Source organism: Nerophis lumbriciformis, linkage group LG09, assembly GCF_033978685.3.
Source record: "Nerophis lumbriciformis linkage group LG09, RoL_Nlum_v2.1, whole genome shotgun sequence".
Taxonomy (NCBI): domain Eukaryota; kingdom Metazoa; phylum Chordata; class Actinopteri; order Syngnathiformes; family Syngnathidae; genus Nerophis; species Nerophis lumbriciformis.
In genome coordinates, this window is record NC_084556.2 from 28,048,079 (window position 1) to 28,066,604 (window position 18,526).

At 38.4% G+C, this 18,526-nt stretch overlaps 1 protein-coding gene across 3 annotated transcripts in view; it reads right to left on the reverse strand.

Moving 5' to 3' along the window:
• Window positions 1-429: 429 nt before the first annotated feature.
• The window catches only part of fgf11b (fibroblast growth factor 11b), a 116,826-nt gene continuing 98,729 nt past the window's right edge, over window positions 430-18,526 (reverse strand). For all 3 annotated transcript variants that reach the window (XM_061962058.1, XM_061962057.1, XM_072913822.1), the window contains 2 exons: window positions 11,891-12,089; window positions 430-8,425 (listed from right to left, as the gene is read on the reverse strand). In XM_061962058.1, coding sequence (XP_061818042.1) covers window positions 8,289-8,425; window positions 11,891-12,089 — 336 coding nt within the window. In that variant the 3' untranslated portion in view covers window positions 430-8,288. The remainder of the gene's footprint in view (window positions 8,426-11,890; window positions 12,090-18,526) is intronic.

The following is an 18,526-nucleotide window of genomic DNA, read 5'->3' on the forward strand; positions in this document are numbered from 1 at the left end:
AATATGAACTTTGGTATGGCTAACTATTAGCTATTGGATCGATACCCAAATTAATTTGAGTTTTTCTCCGGTGTGGACGCCTTATCGGTGGCTTTTGTTCCTCAGCCCTCTGTACTGCAACGTTTTGTTGTTGGCAGTAGTGCTGCGTGGGTGTGTGTGTGCGTGTGTGTGTGTGTGTGTGTGTGTTTTCTTCTTTTTTTATTGGTGTAAAGCACTTTGTGTTGCAACTTGCTTGTGCACGAAAAGTGTTATATAAATAAAGTTTGATTGATTGGGTCGTGCTTTGTACACCCAAGCTCTAAGAGTTAGGATTGTCAAAACTCTAGAGTGGGGATTACCTTCCTATTTTTTCTGTTCATTTAGTATTTGTAAACTGGAAGAAAAACTAAAAACAAGACTTAAGACACAACACGAGCAGAACTGCGTACATCCATACAAATATATGCTGCTTTATTGAATACTATGCCAGAATAGGACACTCCACCTTCCAGTTTAGAAGTTATAGAAATTTATACAGGTTTGATGGAACATCAGGTGATTCAAGAGGGTAAATCAAGGGCTTTTGTCCAGAGGGAGTCATCCCGTTTGAGTCAAACCACAGTGACATACCTGGCAAAAAAAAGAAAAATCACTTTTTCATTCTGGACAAATACAAGGTATTATTGCAGACCATGGATATATTTTGCAATCCATTGCCATTTAATCCACAGGTGATATTTTCAGGTCCTTGAGTATAACCGGTGACAAGTTCCTGTTACGTATTGCTGGTTTTCCATCCTGCTTGTACTTCAATTGTATATATAAAAAAGACAGATTCCGCTGCTTCATTTGACTCTTTTGGAGTCTAATGTGTCTGAATCCGAAGGCGCCTGCAAATCCAGGCCTTCCCTCTTTGGCCAATCAATGCCAATGCCCATTTTCATTTATGGCTTAAAAATCTGTTCTCCTCTTTCTCTCAAAGTGTCCATTTTTTGGAAGACAAGAATATTGGCTTGAGACAGAGAAACCCGGAGTCCAGAAGAGTAGGAAATAGAGAAAAAGAGGAATTTCTGTGGAGCTTTTTGGAAGACGTGCGTGACAATAACACCAGCCCACAAAGGTCAGTGATGGTGTTGGCAGCACACATGTGGGCTTTGGTCGGGTTTCTTCCCTCTGTTTTCACTTGAGTCCATCTTTCACAAACATATAACTTTGTCACACAGTGGGATTAAGCTGGGAAGAAGGTCACACAGGGAGCACATTTGCAAAGATGCATGGGTGCAAACCAAAGTCGAAAACAGAGTAAAAAAGAGAAGAACCACTCTGTCTTGTTGGAGGAGTTTACATTGGAGATTAAAGAAAACAGAAGCAGACAACATGTATATTTTCATTTCTGAACAAGAAAAAAAAAAGACCTGACATTGAACATTACTTATACAATATACTGTACTGTATGTATCATGGACATAACACGCATGTAAAATCATAGAACTCCGACACAGTCACAGTTATTTTTATATTGACACACACTGTTAAATAGCTTATAAAGATCATATAAGTTTATCAACCCCTTCAAAACTTCACTCACATAAGATGCCAAGTTTGAGATAAAGAGCTTCTGTGCAAAACAATTCATTATCATTTCAAGATTGGAAGCCAGTGAAAAATATAGTTGTTCCTGTCATTGGTCATAATCAGCGCTCATGTCCTCTTTCCCCACTTGAGTGAAAGCACTCAATGACTCATCCTTACCATTTACATAAATTAAGGGGACAAAGTATAAAGAATGCTTCTCAGTTCCAACAGTTTAAAAAAAACTACAAATTGCAGCCAATAAAACATACTTTTCAAACAGATACTCCATCATAATCTTAATTGGAGTATTTGCCTGTTAGTAGTTCCAAAATTGTGATATTGCGTCAAGTGTGTTCACTTTACATATTTTTATACTATAGACATATGTCAGGTGCAAGAAGTCTATATCACTCAGTACGTTTCCATGCGCTAAATTAGTCTGATTTCTCAATTAGTTCATATTTTTGTATTTTCACATCTACAGTACGTGTGAAGTTCAAGTATCCATGCACTTTCTCTAATGTGACATGTCTTACGCCATGTGCCTCCCGGCGCTTATTTCACTTTCACGCTTTTAAATGAATTTATTTTCCGGTTGACCTTTGATGTCACACCAGCCATCTGCAGATCTTCGCAACTTGTTTTAAATTATGTCCGTTGTAATATTGGCACAGATTACAAATATTACGTCTGTAATGGATGTAATGTATGTTGATGTTAAATAGCAGACAGAATCAAGAAATTATCTTGGATTGCGCTACGAACAAGACGCTACTACCAAGAATGTATCGGGGCGGATGCAGGTCCAAAGTAAAGCCAGATCAGCGGAAACGTTTTTTTGAAGGAATTGTCGGACAAAGAATCCTGGAAACAACATTTTTGAATGTCTCGGCGTTCATTCATAAGGGTCTGTCGGTTGATGGAAGCTAGGAGTTAAGGTGTGCAATGTTCTGGGCTATCTTGCCAGTTGTGCAAAATACAGAGTTATTGCTAATCAGTTTGGAGTGCACAAATGCAGTGTGAAGAGGTTTGTGTACACTTTATTTTTCACCTTTAATATACCTGCTTTCATCTTATTCGTATTTCCTTCGGGAGTCCAAATTAAGCGGACATTTTATATTTCCATTGATACTTTCTTAAATAAATCTTTGTTTCTTTTTTTTTTTTTTTTTTTACCATTGATTCACTTCAAAATGTTTGTGAAGCAAATAAAAATTATCCTCTTCATGACAATTGTTGCTACATTTTATTGAATGGTATCTGCACTCACCCACTCAAGAGATCTGGTTTCTAATCGCATAATCTAGGTGTGTTAGTCCGATTTTTCAAAAACCAAGCACGATCGGATTAATGTGTTTCCATGGGCTGTAGGATGCTTATTTAGAGCCAAACTACTTGAGAAATCGGACTAATTTAGTGCATGGACACATACTGAATTAAAATGAACCATTTGCCAGGGTAGTAACAGTCAGCATTTTGGAATTGTAAACCCTCCTAAACCAACAAATTGGGTTTTTTAAAGCTAAAAGCAGTACATCTCATCACAATATAACTTTTGCATTTGCAGTGATTTAACATAAACTGCTACTTTAACCACAGTTATTTCCATTAGAGGGAGCAAGTTTTCATAAATAGTCATGTATGCACTGTACTGTACATATATGCTGTGAGTTGACAGAAAATGCAGATACAGTGCTGCAATGGTGTGCAGCACACCTCCAATTAATTTTTGGACTGTGACGGGTTTGCATTTACAATTTTACAATCAGTGTGCGGATTGACTAAACACGAGTGAGAGTCTGAATTACTTTGAATGGGCTGTTTGACATGGACTTTTATAATTGTCTTGTTAACACTGTATGTTGCACCTAAGGGCAGAACACTTACAAAGGGACGGCGTGGCGCAGTGGAAGAGTGGCCGTGCGCGACCCGAGGGTCCCTGGTTCAATCCCCACCTAGTACCAACCTCGTCATGTCCGTTGTGTCCTGAGCAAGACACTTCACCCTTGCTCCTGATGGGTGCTGGTAGCGCCTTGCATGGCAGCTCCCTCCATCTGTGTGTGAATGGGTAAATGTGGAAGTAGTGTCAAAGCGCTTTGAGTACCTTGAAGGTAGAAAAGCGCTATACAAGTACAACCCATTTATCATTTATTTATCATTATAAATATTAGTCCAAACAAGTCCTTGGATGTTGTTTCATATTACAAGGATTTACAATCTCAGTTTGTATTATTCAACATAATGATCACATAAAGCCGTAAATTGTAACTTTGAAAACAATAATCTCAGATATTTTCAAAATAGTACACTGGTTTGTACTAATGGGAATGTAGGCTATTGCCATCACAATGCTGGATTTCTTAGTATTTGTCTTTGATGATTTCCAAGCAAAGGACCCCCAAACTGATGGGGAAACTAACCCTAAAGGTATCTTGTTAACTTGTGGTTTCTGATCTGCAGGGTAAGCTTTTCTCTCCTCTGCTTGTGTTTTTTTTGACATGATACAAAACAATATTTTTTCTGGTGCACACACTTAAAGGACACCTATGATGATTTTTGTCTTGTCTGACTTCTAAATGTTATTACACTGTGAATGGGAATACCCGTGTTAAACACTGCCAAACGGTGAAATAATAAGGCTAATACATTTTGGCTTGAGCTTGCACACACTTTTGGATGCATCTGCTCATGTTGTTTTGCAGTCTGGCTACTTCGTGAAGTCACAGCAAGTTGGACGTACTTGTTTGGACATTTAGTATAGCGCTCAGCCAGAGGGGGAGGAGTTCCTCCCCCTCAGCTTCAGACTGTGAGGAAATAGATAAACAAGGTAGGATAAAGTATTATTTTCATATAATCTTGGCATATGCATAATAACACTGACAGGTGACATGCAGGGACATACATGGTGCTAAAAGGAGCTATTTTTTTCTGCAACTCTGAATCAATCGCGAGTGTGCAGGTGTACTTATTGTTGTGACCGAGTAAATTCATACAGTGTTTATGACGTTGCTTTTCGACCATGTCTGGAATATAAATAGCGGTGACGACTCCAAGATAAATATTTAAACAATGTACATTTTCAAAAGATAAATTAAGATACTTTTGGAAAGGATGGGCCGTGGTTTCATTTGTAATCTGGGAACGCCTCCACAAACAAACATCTTGCAGACAGACTCAAAAACGTGTTATAAATGGGACTGTTATCTAGACCGCAAGGCAGTGTTTTAAATGTAGATTAAAATTGTCATAGGTTCCCTTTAAACATAACCTAGCTGGTACCTGAAAATGAACTCTCGGCCAATCTTCTGGGAACCTGGAAGACCATGATGTTTGGCCCAGCAGCGATCTTTGTTGGACGGGCAGGTAAATAAACTTGTGCATTGCTTGAAAGACCTTCTGTGATGTCTTTTGCCTCCATCAATACGTTGGTGTGCTGGATCAATGTTAATGTGTCTTTAAAGACATTTACATTTGTTGAAAAACTGCCGGGGGAGTAAAGAATATAAAAAAGCCTAAACAACCAAACATTTCCCAATTCCCCTGCAGTACTTCCGTAGACCACTTTTGAATACCTCTGGTTCAAAGATTTTTATTTGTGGAGTTTTCTCAGCGTTCCTTTGTCGGTGAAAAAAATATAGATTTTTTTATATCAACCACAATGGCTATAACTGTCGAGGGAGTCCTGGAGCGAATAGATACAACGTTTTATTGTATTTATTTATTTTGGGGCGGTAGGGTGGGGTTGGGGTTGTGCGCTTTTAGAACTATAAGTTAAGTTATATATCAACCAGTTCCAGTGCTGGAAATGACCTTAGTCAGGAGTTGAAAATCAAGTCTCAACTCATATGTGCTAAAAAGGTGTTTGTCTGCTTACTCTCAAGCTGTTTATAACCAGAGGAAACAGTTAGTCAGAAGCAAATATCGATTGCTCTGCAGAAATGAGACAACGTCTGTTCTCACCCACCTGGCCACTTGATAGCATGTATGCCGAGAAAACACAACTCTGAGGTTTTTTTTTAACAAAAAGATTTTGCTGTCTCCGCCAGACCTTTGAGTAATTTTTGCAACCATCAAAAGTTGGCTCTTCTCTTGTTTGTGTTTTATTGAATCTATCGATCATTGTTTGCCATGCCCTTTGTTTCTCTCTTTTCCTCTCTCTGTCTTGTCTCACCTAACTTTTAATCAAAGACCCACATACACACACCGAAACCCAATAGATCTTTTTTCTCCAAAGCAATAACAAACAGACCTCTCATAACCCATGATTAAATGTTTCATGCACTTTCGACTTACTACCAACTTACTATTTTCTTTAAACTTTTAACCAAATCCATTTTTCACTTGACTTACAATATCAGGCTATTTCAACATTCTCTGTTCTTTTCTGTCTACTTGGTGTACTGCAGTCTTGACAACTTGCGGGGGCCTTCTTCAGTGTAGAGAAATGGTAATATCGGATATTTATTATACCGTATTATTACATTGTGACACTGTCAACGGGCTGACAGCTGAATCAGCCTATTAGAGAGATCTACAGTACCCCATACTGCTATCAAATAATAGTTATAAATAGCTATATAAAAACAAAAATTGTATAAACACATACAATGCATTTTTGGAATTAGTAACACCCCCTGCCCCCAACCCCCAAAACAGGAAGCTTCATGACAAATAACTTACATTCTTACATTCATTATAATATCTGCATGCCTCCTACATCCCTGCTAAAAGCCTTGCATACCCTACTGGAAGCATTCTTTGTTGGCATATTCCACATGTCAGTCTTTCAACATTACCAGCCTCCACACTAAATGTCACACTCAAAATATAAAGCCTCCAGTACACTTTCTTTACCAATCTTCACATAACTGATATCATAGTAATAATGTGTAAAACGAAAAAAGGTGTCCTCCTGTTGTTTTCTTTTGTCACAATATTGCTATGTTATCTTTTTTTTTTTAAACTGTTTCAAAACATGACAGATTTTTCTATCAGTTACTATAACTTTTTGTATTAAATCCTACAAACCTTTCACATGGACGAGTTAAAAATGTACGCTATCCCATTGTAAAATGTACTTTTCATGGCCATATTGATTATATTTCAATCTACGTCACAGCTCTGTTGTCTGTTTTCTGGTTTACATTAACAGAATATTGTTCTTTTAACATTCTTTTTCTTGCCTTACTGGTCACCACCCAAAGCTCCCCTTTACTGTATTTCTAGAGTGACGCAAATTTGCATATATTCTAAAAAGGCGCCAAAACTTAAATACCATACACGCCTAGAAAAGGAACTTAAAAGTGATAAGAGTCCACACAATGCATCGCCTACTCCACTGCAGAAACAGTGCCAGAAACAGTGCCATGCTTCTTCCTGAATGACACTGTTAAGGTTACCTGCAGTAAGTATCCATTCCCTTGCACTCGTTTACACACAATAAAGTGTATCTGTACAGTCAAAGACATCTACACACAGGGGTTACAGCGCAGTCACACCAAGACATCCACTCAGACAGCTACATTTTTGAGGGTGATTCTTCCAAGGTGATTTGATAAAGTGAGCGGGTGGATAAGCTGCCAGACATCGTCAGAATAACAAGTGCTCCACGCTCAGAGGCTCCTCTGGCTTTGATGTTTGCCTTCAAACCCGGCTTTATGCTGACAGCAGATGCCGAGTGAAGTATACACTTCCGCTCGTTTTTCACATGACTGCTTTCTGATCCACACTGGATTGAAAATATGACCCAGTTCTTCATGTGTAGCGTTTGAGCAAGATCTCTAATAATACGTGATCACCTGGTGGGTAGAAAAGCTTGGGAAGCGGATGTGACTTATTCTCTTTTAGTGTCTCAGTCCTTTATTTTTATTTCTTGATAGCGACTGTCCCTATTCATAAACCTATTGATTTATAGCTTTTATAATTACATTTAATGGATACTCTTTTGAAGAATAGTGTTTTTATTTTATTTGTTTCTATGGTACAGAAATCTGGCACAGTTGGATTTTGATTGGGTTCTTGAAATAAAAAGGTAATAAGAAGAGGGGGCTTTTAGTGCTGAGGACCTAAACTTTGATCTGATAGTCTGTCCTCACTCTCCTCCCTCTTGCTCTGACCTGACTTGACCCAGGATTCCAGTTGACGTTGTTACTCTCTGAGCTGTTTCATCTCTTGTTGAGCTTTAGTTGACCTTGATGATTAGCTGAGCTGGTCGGCAGATGGTGTGGGGAAAAGCTGGCGGTGCGACATCGTAACCAACTTTAGGGATCAAGAGTGGGCCCATGGGTGAGGATTATGAAGTCGAGGCCGCTCTAGAAATGTGTGAATGGTGACTATAATATTACAATAGAAAAAAAGCGCTGCATTGGCATGGGAGAAAAGGCAAGATTGTAAAAGTGACAAAGATAGCCCATTATGACAGAAATGGGGTAGGATGTGCATTAGGAAATCAGAAGGGGCTGAGAAGATGACAAACACAGGAAGGAGGGGTGCTCGTTGTTCTGGCTCAGGGCCCAGGGCTGTCATTCTGCGGTGACAAGCGAGGGGGAGATGACTCTTCTCTCCACCTCTTGGCTGCTGATGTACTACTCACCCTTCATCCCTCAGCATCTTATAGTGCTCTTTTGGAATGTGGTGGCCCCTGAGGGCCATTCACCCAGACACCCTCTGTGCATGATGGGTGACTGTGTTCCAAGTGTCACTGTTGCCCTCTGACCCACCCTCTGTCTCCTGTGCTATGAGGCATCAGCCTTGGGAGCTTCTTTACGGCCATTCTTTAAGGACGGGGAATCTGATGTTTTGGTGGTCTTTCGAAGAGGACTCACAGGCTCAGGTGTGAGCTCATGTAGCGATGGCTCCTTGTACATTGCAACTGTGCAACACAGATGGAAACATTGCAATTATTGGCTGTCATTTAACCAGAAAGCAAACCATGCTAAAAAAACTAACATAGGGATGGGCATAACAATCGATTGTTGAGGCTATGTTGTATGGTCAGCTAAGAATAAAGGCAAAATAGAAGGTACTACCTTGACATAATGTTGTATTTACTGTAGTGTCAACTAGTTTGATGGTTCAAGAAGAAGAGGTAAGTAAGGTAGAATGAAGAAATGCCATCTTTTTAAGGACCGACTGCAAAACCACACATCAAAGTTATTTTATATGACAAGTGTACTCTGTTGTTTTTAAGCACCTACTCCAAAAACTCAAAAAAGTCAAAGATGTTTTATATCAAAGATGCTCTTATGTGCTATTTGTTTACAACTGAATGTAATGCGCGGGTGATTCCAATTATTTTGGGCTGATAGTTGCCTGCCAGCTTTTCCATGCAACAACACTGGCCTTATGTGTTTGGGCCATCTCATGCTTACTAAAGATGACACTCACACTTCCACTTTCAACCATTTAGATTTATTCCGTGTTGTGTACTTCTAATACAGTACCAAAAAGTTGTGAGCTAAAAGGTCTTGCAAGTGCAAAAAAAAAAACCCTCCTGGGGGCTAAGACCCCTGTTCTTCAAACCTAGTGACGCCCATTGACATTGATATTGGTCTCAAACATCTTCTTTCTGCCTGTTTTCTGCCCATTCATCTACCATTTTTTTCTTGACCGTCTATTTTGGCGAAGAATTATGACGCCTTTAATGACGCCTTGGTCAGGTGAATACGACCCAATTGTTCAGACTACAGTTCCATTGGATGCATATTAAATTTATATCCATATATGAAACAGCACCGTTGCCATTGACAAATTTAAAAATGAGATACGTGTCACATGTGAGCAAAAAAATCGGAATTTACCTGCAGTATGTAAACATAGCCTATATCAAGGTTCTTATCTTTTTTGACCCAACTTTTCCACTACAGTGAGGCCCAGGGCCCAATTAAATATTAACACTGAATTAGTAATCTTACTCTTGATTTTAATCATATTCAAGAATTGTACAAACCCCGTTTCCATATGAGTTGGGAAATTGTGTTAGATATAAATATAAACGGAATACAATGATTTGCAAATCATTTTCAACCCATATTCAGTTGAATATGCTACAAAGACAACATATTTGATGTTCAAACTGATAAACATTTTTTTTTGTGCAAATAATCATTAACTTTACAATTTGATGCCAGCAACACGTGACAAAGAAGTTGGGAAAGGTGGCAATACATACTGATAAAGTTGAGGAAGTCTCATCAAACACTTATTTGGAACATCCCACAGGTGTGCAGGCTAATTGGGAACAGGTGGGTGCCATGATTGGGTATAAAAACAGCTTCCCAAAAAATGTTCAGTCTTTCACAAGAAAGCATGGGGCGAGGTACGCCCCTTTGTCCACAACTGGGTGAGCAAATAGTCAAACAGTTTAAGAACAACGTTTCTCAAAGTGCAATTGCAAGAAATTTAGGGATTTCAACATCTACGGTCCATAATATCATCAAAATGTTCAGAGAAACTGAACTCCACGTAAGCGGCATGACCGGAAACCAACATTGAATGACCGTGACCTTCGATCCCTCAGACGGCACTGTATCAAAAACCGACATCAATCTCTAAAGGATATCACCACATAGGCTCAGGAACACTTCAGAAACCCACTGTCACTAAATACAGTTTGTCGCTACATCTGTAAGTGCAAGTTAAAGCTCTACTATGCAAAGCTAAAGCCATTTATCAACAACATTCAGAAACGTCGCCGGCTTCTCTAGGCCCGAGATCATCTAAGATGGACTCATGCAAAGTGGAAAAGTGTTCTGTGGTCTGACGAGTCCACATTTCAAATTGTTTTTGGAAATATTCGACATCGTGTCATCCGGACTAAAGGGGAAGCGAAACATCCAGACACAAAGTTCAAAAGCCAGCGTCTGTGATGGTATGGGGGTGCATTAGTGCCCAGGCATGGGTAACTTACACATCTGTGAAGGCACCATTAATGCTGAAAGGTACATACAGGTTTTGGAACAACATATGCTGCCATCTAAGTGCCATCTTTTTCATGGACACCCCTGCTTATTTCAGAAAGACAATGCCAAGCCACATTCAGCACGTGTTACAACAGCGTGGCTTCGTAAAAAAAGAGTGCGGGTACTTTCCTGGCCTGCCTGCAGTCCAGACCTGTCTCCCATCGAAAATGTGTGGCGCATTATGAAGCGTAAAATACGACAGCGGAGACCCCGGACTGTTGAACGACTGAAGCTCTACATAAAACAAGAATGGGAAAATTCCACTTTCAAAGCTTCAACAATTAGTTTCCTCAGTTCCCAATCATTTATTGAGTGTTGTTAAAAGAAAAAGTGATGTAACACAGTGGTGAACATGCCCTTTCCCAACTACTTTGGCACATGTTGCAGCCATGAAATTCTAAGTTAATTATTATTTGCAAAAAAAAAAAAAGTTTATGAGTTTGAACATCAAATATCTTGTCTTTGTAGTGCATTCAAATGAATATGGGTTGAAAAGGATTTGCAAATCATTGTATTCCGTTTATATTTACATCTAACACCATTTCCCAACTCATATGGAAACAGGGTTTGTATATGAGATAGGCTCCAGCACCCTCCGCGACCCCGAAAGGGACAAGCGGTAGAAAATGGATCGATGGATGGATATCTAACCTACTCACAGTTTAACAGGATAAACCTTGTCAAATGATATGAAACCATGTGTTAATCACAAAAAATATTATCAAGGATTAGGTCAGGTTTATTACAAAAATTAATATATTGCAACAGAAGGAACTCATAAAAACTGATGAAATATACATTTACATACAATTAGTCAGTGCTAAAATAGATACATTCTCACTAAATTAATATAAATAACAATGATATACATGTTTATTAAATAAACTGTCAACATTTTTTAAAGTGCAAAATGAAAAAACAGCTTAACCAGATATAATTTTTGCAATTAAGAAACTTTTCTATGACTTTAACTCCAGACTTCTTCTGCCACAAGTGGTGGAACAGTGAATTACAAATAAGAAGCACTGCGGCCCATATGCACCACAGCTGAGGTGGCCCTCTAAGTGGTGCCCTATGGTTAATGAACACTGGCCTAAATGACAGTCTTCTGCAAAAATGTTAGTTGCTCCAAAGTTGTGAACTGACATTGTGGGCTGGTGTGGTCATTCACTACCCAGATTTGACCTGTGGGCCATCAGTTGAATGACCCTGGTTTAAAAGCTTTGTGAGTACCTGAAAAGATAGAAACGCGATGTACAAGTGAAGCCCATTTATTCCAAATTATTTGATAATAACTTTAACCTGCAGCTGATTGAGGAAGTTTAGTTGAATGCCCATCCCTACTAAGTCCCTAACTCATACGAATGGAAACAAACCTTCGATAACTTTAGGCAGGAAGTGTGCAGCTCCTTTGTTCTTCTTTACCCGGTTCCCCTTCATGACATGGCCGTCACGGTTGATACCGATATACCAAGAGCGGCCAGACTGGGTTTGCCGATAGAGCATGGAGGAGTATGTTACATAGTAGTTCTCAAACACACTCTCCTTGAACTTACACTCCGGAGTGAAGTTCTCCTATAAATAAACATGAAAAGAAAAATGGGGCAAAGGTACATACACATTAGCAACCATTGCAAGGGAAGCAAAATAATGCAATTGTCATGAGAGCACAGAAACATTGTATGTGTCTTTGAACATGAAGAAAATATTGCAAGCATGGACATCCTTATCCTTGGGGTACAACAGGATGAACATTCATGCTATACATGGCAAGACAACATTAACATCTCAGCTAACCAGTCCAGAGTCCACCGGGAAAAGAAGATGAAAAGCATAGATCCAATAACACCCATTGTACAACAAAAGATACACAAGAGAGAGGGCACAATGATGTGCTTTTTATTTGTAATATTACGTCTTATTACACGTTTTTTCTCTTAATATTGTGTACTCATCCTCAAAAAAAGTCAACTTTATTTTTATAATTAATAGTTTATTCTTATAAGTTCAGGTTTTTATTAGAGCTGTCAAATTATAATTTTTTAAAAATCAGATTACCGTATGTTTTGGACTATAGCACGCACCAGTCTATAAGCTGCACCCTCTCAATTTTTGAGGAATTTTTTTCCCCATATAATAGTCGCACCAGACTACAAGCCACAGATATATGCATTGTGAAATGTGTTGTTTACACAGAAATATTTTGTAAATGTTTATTTACATACCATAATTGTTTTCCAACGGTGTCTGTACATGCCAGTAAAACGGCTGATCAAACAGAACAGACCTCATTGTCGCTACGGAGATAAGCTCTCCAATCAGCTAAACAGACTCAAAAAGTCTACACTGACGTTTAGATTTACAAAACTGAAAACAGTACAAAAAGAATGCCATTGTATGTTATTAATACTTACACAGACACTCTAAACGTGTTAGCATATTAGCTCATGCTAACGACACTAGCTTCATTACATGATGATAGCGTGTACAAATATGCATGAAAACACTCCTACAGACATCAGACATGGTACGGTTTAGTGAGTAAGAATTGTTTTAGTTATATTTTATGATATTATTAGAAGACAGAACAGCAAATATACATCCAGTTGAAAGTTTTAAACAGAAAGGCACTGCAGCACCTGCAGTGAGCAAACCCGTCCAAAAGATGGCGCCATGGCACAGACAATAACACACCTTTTCAGTGTCTTTTTTTGTTTTATGTATAGTAAAAAAAGTAGCGGTTTGTAGTCCGGAATTTACGGCTATCACATTATGAAATTTGGATTAATCAAGATGAACCACAGTTGATTACTGAAAAGACCCCAATATTTGAATGCAAATGCAATTTTGTTGTCAGAATGTCATCCAGGCACGTTTTTAGACGTTTCTCTTAAATGCATGTCATTTTTTGCCACAAAACTTGGTAACAGTTTTATCTAAAGTTCTTTCAGGCTGTATGTCTGATCACTGGCTATATAGCAGATAAGGTAAAATACTTTGTATGGTAAAAATAAATTGCATGATTAATCTAAGCGTGTACATGATCAATGCAATATTTTTTTGTGATTAATCACGAGTTTAAAAAGTTAATTTTGACAAATGAATTTTGTTGTTCATCATTGTTGCTGTTGCTAGCGTGCCTTCTTCTCTCTTTTTATAAGGTCACATAACTGTGACAGGGCAGTGACATCATCATTCTCGGATACTACTGGCAGCTTCCTTGTCCGCATGTAAACGTCAAGACTGTGTTATCAGACTTTCCCACTCTGGTTCTCAAAAACTATCGTTTCAGACCACACAGAACACAATTTATGTGTGGATAAAAGGCTGAAACGATAGATTTCTTTACTAGTTCCACCTAAAAACGTTAATGTGGGAACAGACCCTTACTCTGTGTTTCAAGTGTTTGTTTTGACATTGTTCATTTCGGGAGGGAATGGTTGAGTGTTCTGGTATTTTAGTTCCTGTCCTGTGCCCTTATTTTGTAGTATTTACTCCCTCGCGCTTTGCACAGGCTTCCACACCTGCTGCCTATACCTTTCTTCTAGACAGCATCGGATCATTGCTTCGCATTGCTTCACATACACTTGTGTTCCCAATACAAAGACGTTTTGTGTTTTGTGCAATTACTGGTGCACTACGCTTTTATTTACTTTCCTCACTCCTTTTTGTGAGTGAGTTTTCTGTTCTTTTCTCCTCTCCGTGTGAGCGCGCCTTTTGTTCATATTAAATTATATTATTTTAAACATGGCCTGCCTCCCGTCTCTGCATCCTTGGGCTCACACCGCCAAGATGCGTTCCAGCTACTGACAACTGCAATATTTTGACCTTACTTAAACAATCTTCGTACATTTCTTTCATATTAAAAAAAAGAATGGATTTTTGCATTCTCCAATCAAAATTAGTTTGTCCAAACTGAAATCAAATATTTAAGTTCAGACAGTTTTTGAAAATGATCATGTCCCAGCAACATCCCAACCCCAACCCCTCCTTCAGTGTGTCCTCACCATAAGGACAACTGAACTCTGTATAATGTTGATGGGTGATATTAAGCAACAGCGACATATATTCATCTCTCTTAGTCTTCATCAGGGTCTCGACAAGGTCCTTCTGCTGTCAGAGTGCAAAGCCAATCTGCTCAATTGATTAACACAGCTACAGCAAGGCAAAAATGGCTGAGCGGCGAGTTTCTCAAGACTTTGGGGAGACGCTAAAGGACCATCGCTTGGAATAGGCAAGCTTTAATGAAGAGCAAAACGTAGTTAGAGACTGTACATGAGACCTCTAGTTTCTCACTTATCATAGATCATCACCTTTCTCCTTCACAGGGAGGCATCATCCTTTAGCTGACAATGCAATTCGGGACTTTGTGACCTTTCTCTGTCCACTCTGCTGCTCCAGGAGTTTATTTCTATTTTGCGCCTTCTCCCCAACCACAGCAAAACAAGCCTTGGCTCCTAACTCAACAAACTTACCCATTACTATGACCAACACGTCATTGAGTTATTTTAGGATCCTCTGACAGCTTTGATATCCTTTGCTCTGCTTACACAAAGAGGATAGGATCGATAGATGATCCTTTTCATTCATTATTAAACAGACCAGAGAGCTAAAGGGGCGGGAGGTGTCCGAGACGAAAAAGAAAAAAAAAGTTGAAGATCACTAAAAGAGACTTGCTCTTCCACATCCTCTGCATTACCAAATCCAAGAATTCTAGCCAAACAATCCAAGTGCCTCTTGATCTGACACACACAGCCCTGAGCATAGAGAGACCATCACTCCGACAAAATATCCTTCAGCTCAACCTTTGAAATGACACCAGTGATAACCCTTTTTTCAAGTAATCCCATAATTACCCTTCACAATCACTCCCTTGAACTTAACCAAACTATAGAAACCACATTAGCTTCCTTTTATTCATGTAATCTCCAAAGAGATGGATGTTGTCATTAGATGGAGGAAAAAAAATCCAGACACGACCATGTAATCATTGTTCAATAAAATGATCTTTCATGGCTATTTAGCACTGAGTTCCAAATCCTTGTCACTGTAATTACATCTATTTTTGAAACTCACCTTGAAGTAACCTCTGGATCCAAGCAAAACCACAGAATCCAACATCTTGGTTTATTTACGAAATCACCAAATTTACTATACATAAATTGTTACTAAAGGTTTGTTGGTGTTTGTAAAAAAGTATGTATGTTTTTAAAGGTGAACATTCCTATAGGCTCAATACAAACTGTGTTATTTAATTTTCAAGTCGCCTAAAATGAAATACAACTTCAACTTTTACCTTCTGTTACTGATAGACGAACTTGGTTGGCTGTCATGTGACAAATGCTAAAAATAATTTAAATGAAACCAGATGGGAGCTGTATAATATGTGGCATCCGTGCTGTGAGTCCCCAAGACGGGGAGAACCTTTTTATGATGCAGAGCATGGAATGCACCCACCCCCCCTCATCTCCCACCAATACACAACCCACCTCTCTGATTACATATATCCCACCTGCTTTAGGAAGCATAAAACAAGTTGTTTTTATATTAAAGCTATTATCATATATATCTGATTTTGTGACACCGAAAGACTTATAAAGTTTGCGAATAAGTAGATATGATCAAAATAGTATAAATCTCACGGGGATTCCCAAGCCATTTAGAGAGATAATGAGGAAGTAGACGTCGGGACCGTAGATTCCTTCTCCACCAACAACAATGTTAATCATGCAAACTTTGTGAGAGCCAATAACGACTACTTTGGAAAAAAATATGGTTCAGAACCTTGTATTGTTGATCCTGAATATAAGAAAGGTGAGCTACAAGTTTTAGAAGCTCTGCTTAACAAATCCAGCTTTAGTGAAACACTAAGCATCATGTAACGATACAATAGCTTACTGTACAATGTCTGCTCTTACTTCGATGACGACTGATAGGATGTCCATATCTTTCTGTTTACATGAATAAAGTCTCCCTGCAGACACCGTCTTCGGTTGTGTGTTTGTCTCCATCTTCGGTTATAAATTGAATGTCACAGATGCGCAACGTCTAGATTCATGGCTAAATCCTCCTATTATGATTTACCATGAATTGATTAACGTGGACCCCGACTTAAACAAGTTGAAAAACTTATTCGGGTGTTACCATTTAGTGGTCAATTGTACGGAATATGTACTGTACTGTGCAATCTACTAATAAAAGTTTCAATCAATCAATCAATCCAAATGAGAGGCTTTATTTATTATCTAGAATAACTGAGGAGCCGAGACGCGATGATTGCTGCCGGCTCACAGTAAAAGCAGCAGAGGTCTACTTAGCTGTCTCTATAATTGTGCCGCTGAAAAATAGTTTGTCTGCATTAGCACTTATAATAACAATACCGCTAATATTTGGTCAATATTTAGGTCACGATAAGTCTAAAGACCATTGTTGGCGGGTTTTGGATGGTTATTTAGAGGGTTTTGTGGGCGAAATAAAGAGCCCCCATTAGGGATGATGTTCGAAATCGGTTCTCCCGGTTGTTCGATAAGAAAATAACCGATTCCATGGACTCAAATCTCTTTTTGAGAACCGGTTCCCGTTATCGAGGCCTCTATAGTAAAGAAAAAGAGTTGGTTCTTTATTCGAATCCCTGGGAACGAATCCCTTCCCACGTACAGGAAATGCCCCGTGGGACCTGCAATGTTATGCCCATTTGATTGTAGACTCTTACTGACACCTTGTGGCGATATGAAAATACTACACGTCATTAGTTTGGGCACTTCCGGGTTCAGACAATTGAGAAGTAGACAAGTTGTGTTAGCTCTTACAAGCCTTGAAAAAGATAAGTCTGTAAGTAAACTGTTTAACTTGTTTATGTAACTCAATATTAAGGTGGAAAGTGTTTAAGTTTGATACTAAGATGTTTATTGAAAAACGTTTTTTGTGCACTGTTTCAATGGATGTTTTGAGGACTTAAAATGGCAGCCAGTCGTATATTTCCACCATCGAAATAGTTTCAACACCCAGAAGTATTTGTTTGATGATAGTACTGTATATTTGTGTGAAGCTAATATTTACATATTGTGTATTACATTTCAGTATGTTAATTGAATCAAATAGCTTATACATTTGTCATTGTGTGTATTTCAGTTTAAAAAAATACAAATAACAGTCCAGTGCAAGACAAAAGTAAAGATAGGAAAAGACAAAGCAAGATCAACAACAATAAAGAGCCTAAATGGATTAATCTGCTTTGGATTGTTTGTTAGCTGTCTGCCAAGCGTTATAACCTCAACACGCATAGTGAGGGCAGAACAGGCAATATGCAATTATTGCCAGGCTTCGCTCTCATGTAAGGGGGGAATAATTGTTGATTGATGACTGTGGTGTTCTTAGTGTCATAGTGTGTGTAGTTAGTATGTTCCAATAGCAGCAGAAGTGCACTTTTTGAATAGCTGTATTATATTCAGTTTTATGCCCAAGGGACTGATTTTATTTAACACTATATTGTTATTTATACACTTATAGTGATCACAGAGACAGGTTGTTTTTGTGTAACGGTATATATTTGTTTTTCTGAAAAATCCCACTTAATATACTTTGGGTAACAACAGTCAATATATATATATATATATATATATATATATATATATATATATATTTTAGGGGGGTAACAGTCAATATTTATTTATTTATTTTATTTTATTTTTTTCTTATAAAATAAAAGTGAGCTTTTGTTAAACCAAATATTGTGTTTTTTTCCATGTACAACAACCTATCTGGATTCGATAAGAGAATCGATAAGGAATCGGTTCAATAAGAGGATTCGATAATGGGCTCAAACTCGATAATTTCTTATCAAACATCATCCCTAGCCCCCATTGACTACATTGTCAGTGGACTTAGAATTACAAAAAAATAAATAAAATAAAAACTTGTGTTTGTGTCTTATATAGGGATTGTGAAAGGTAAACAGCACATTTCTGTCTAATTTTTGCGTATTTCCAGTACGACTGATCCGATGGTATGGT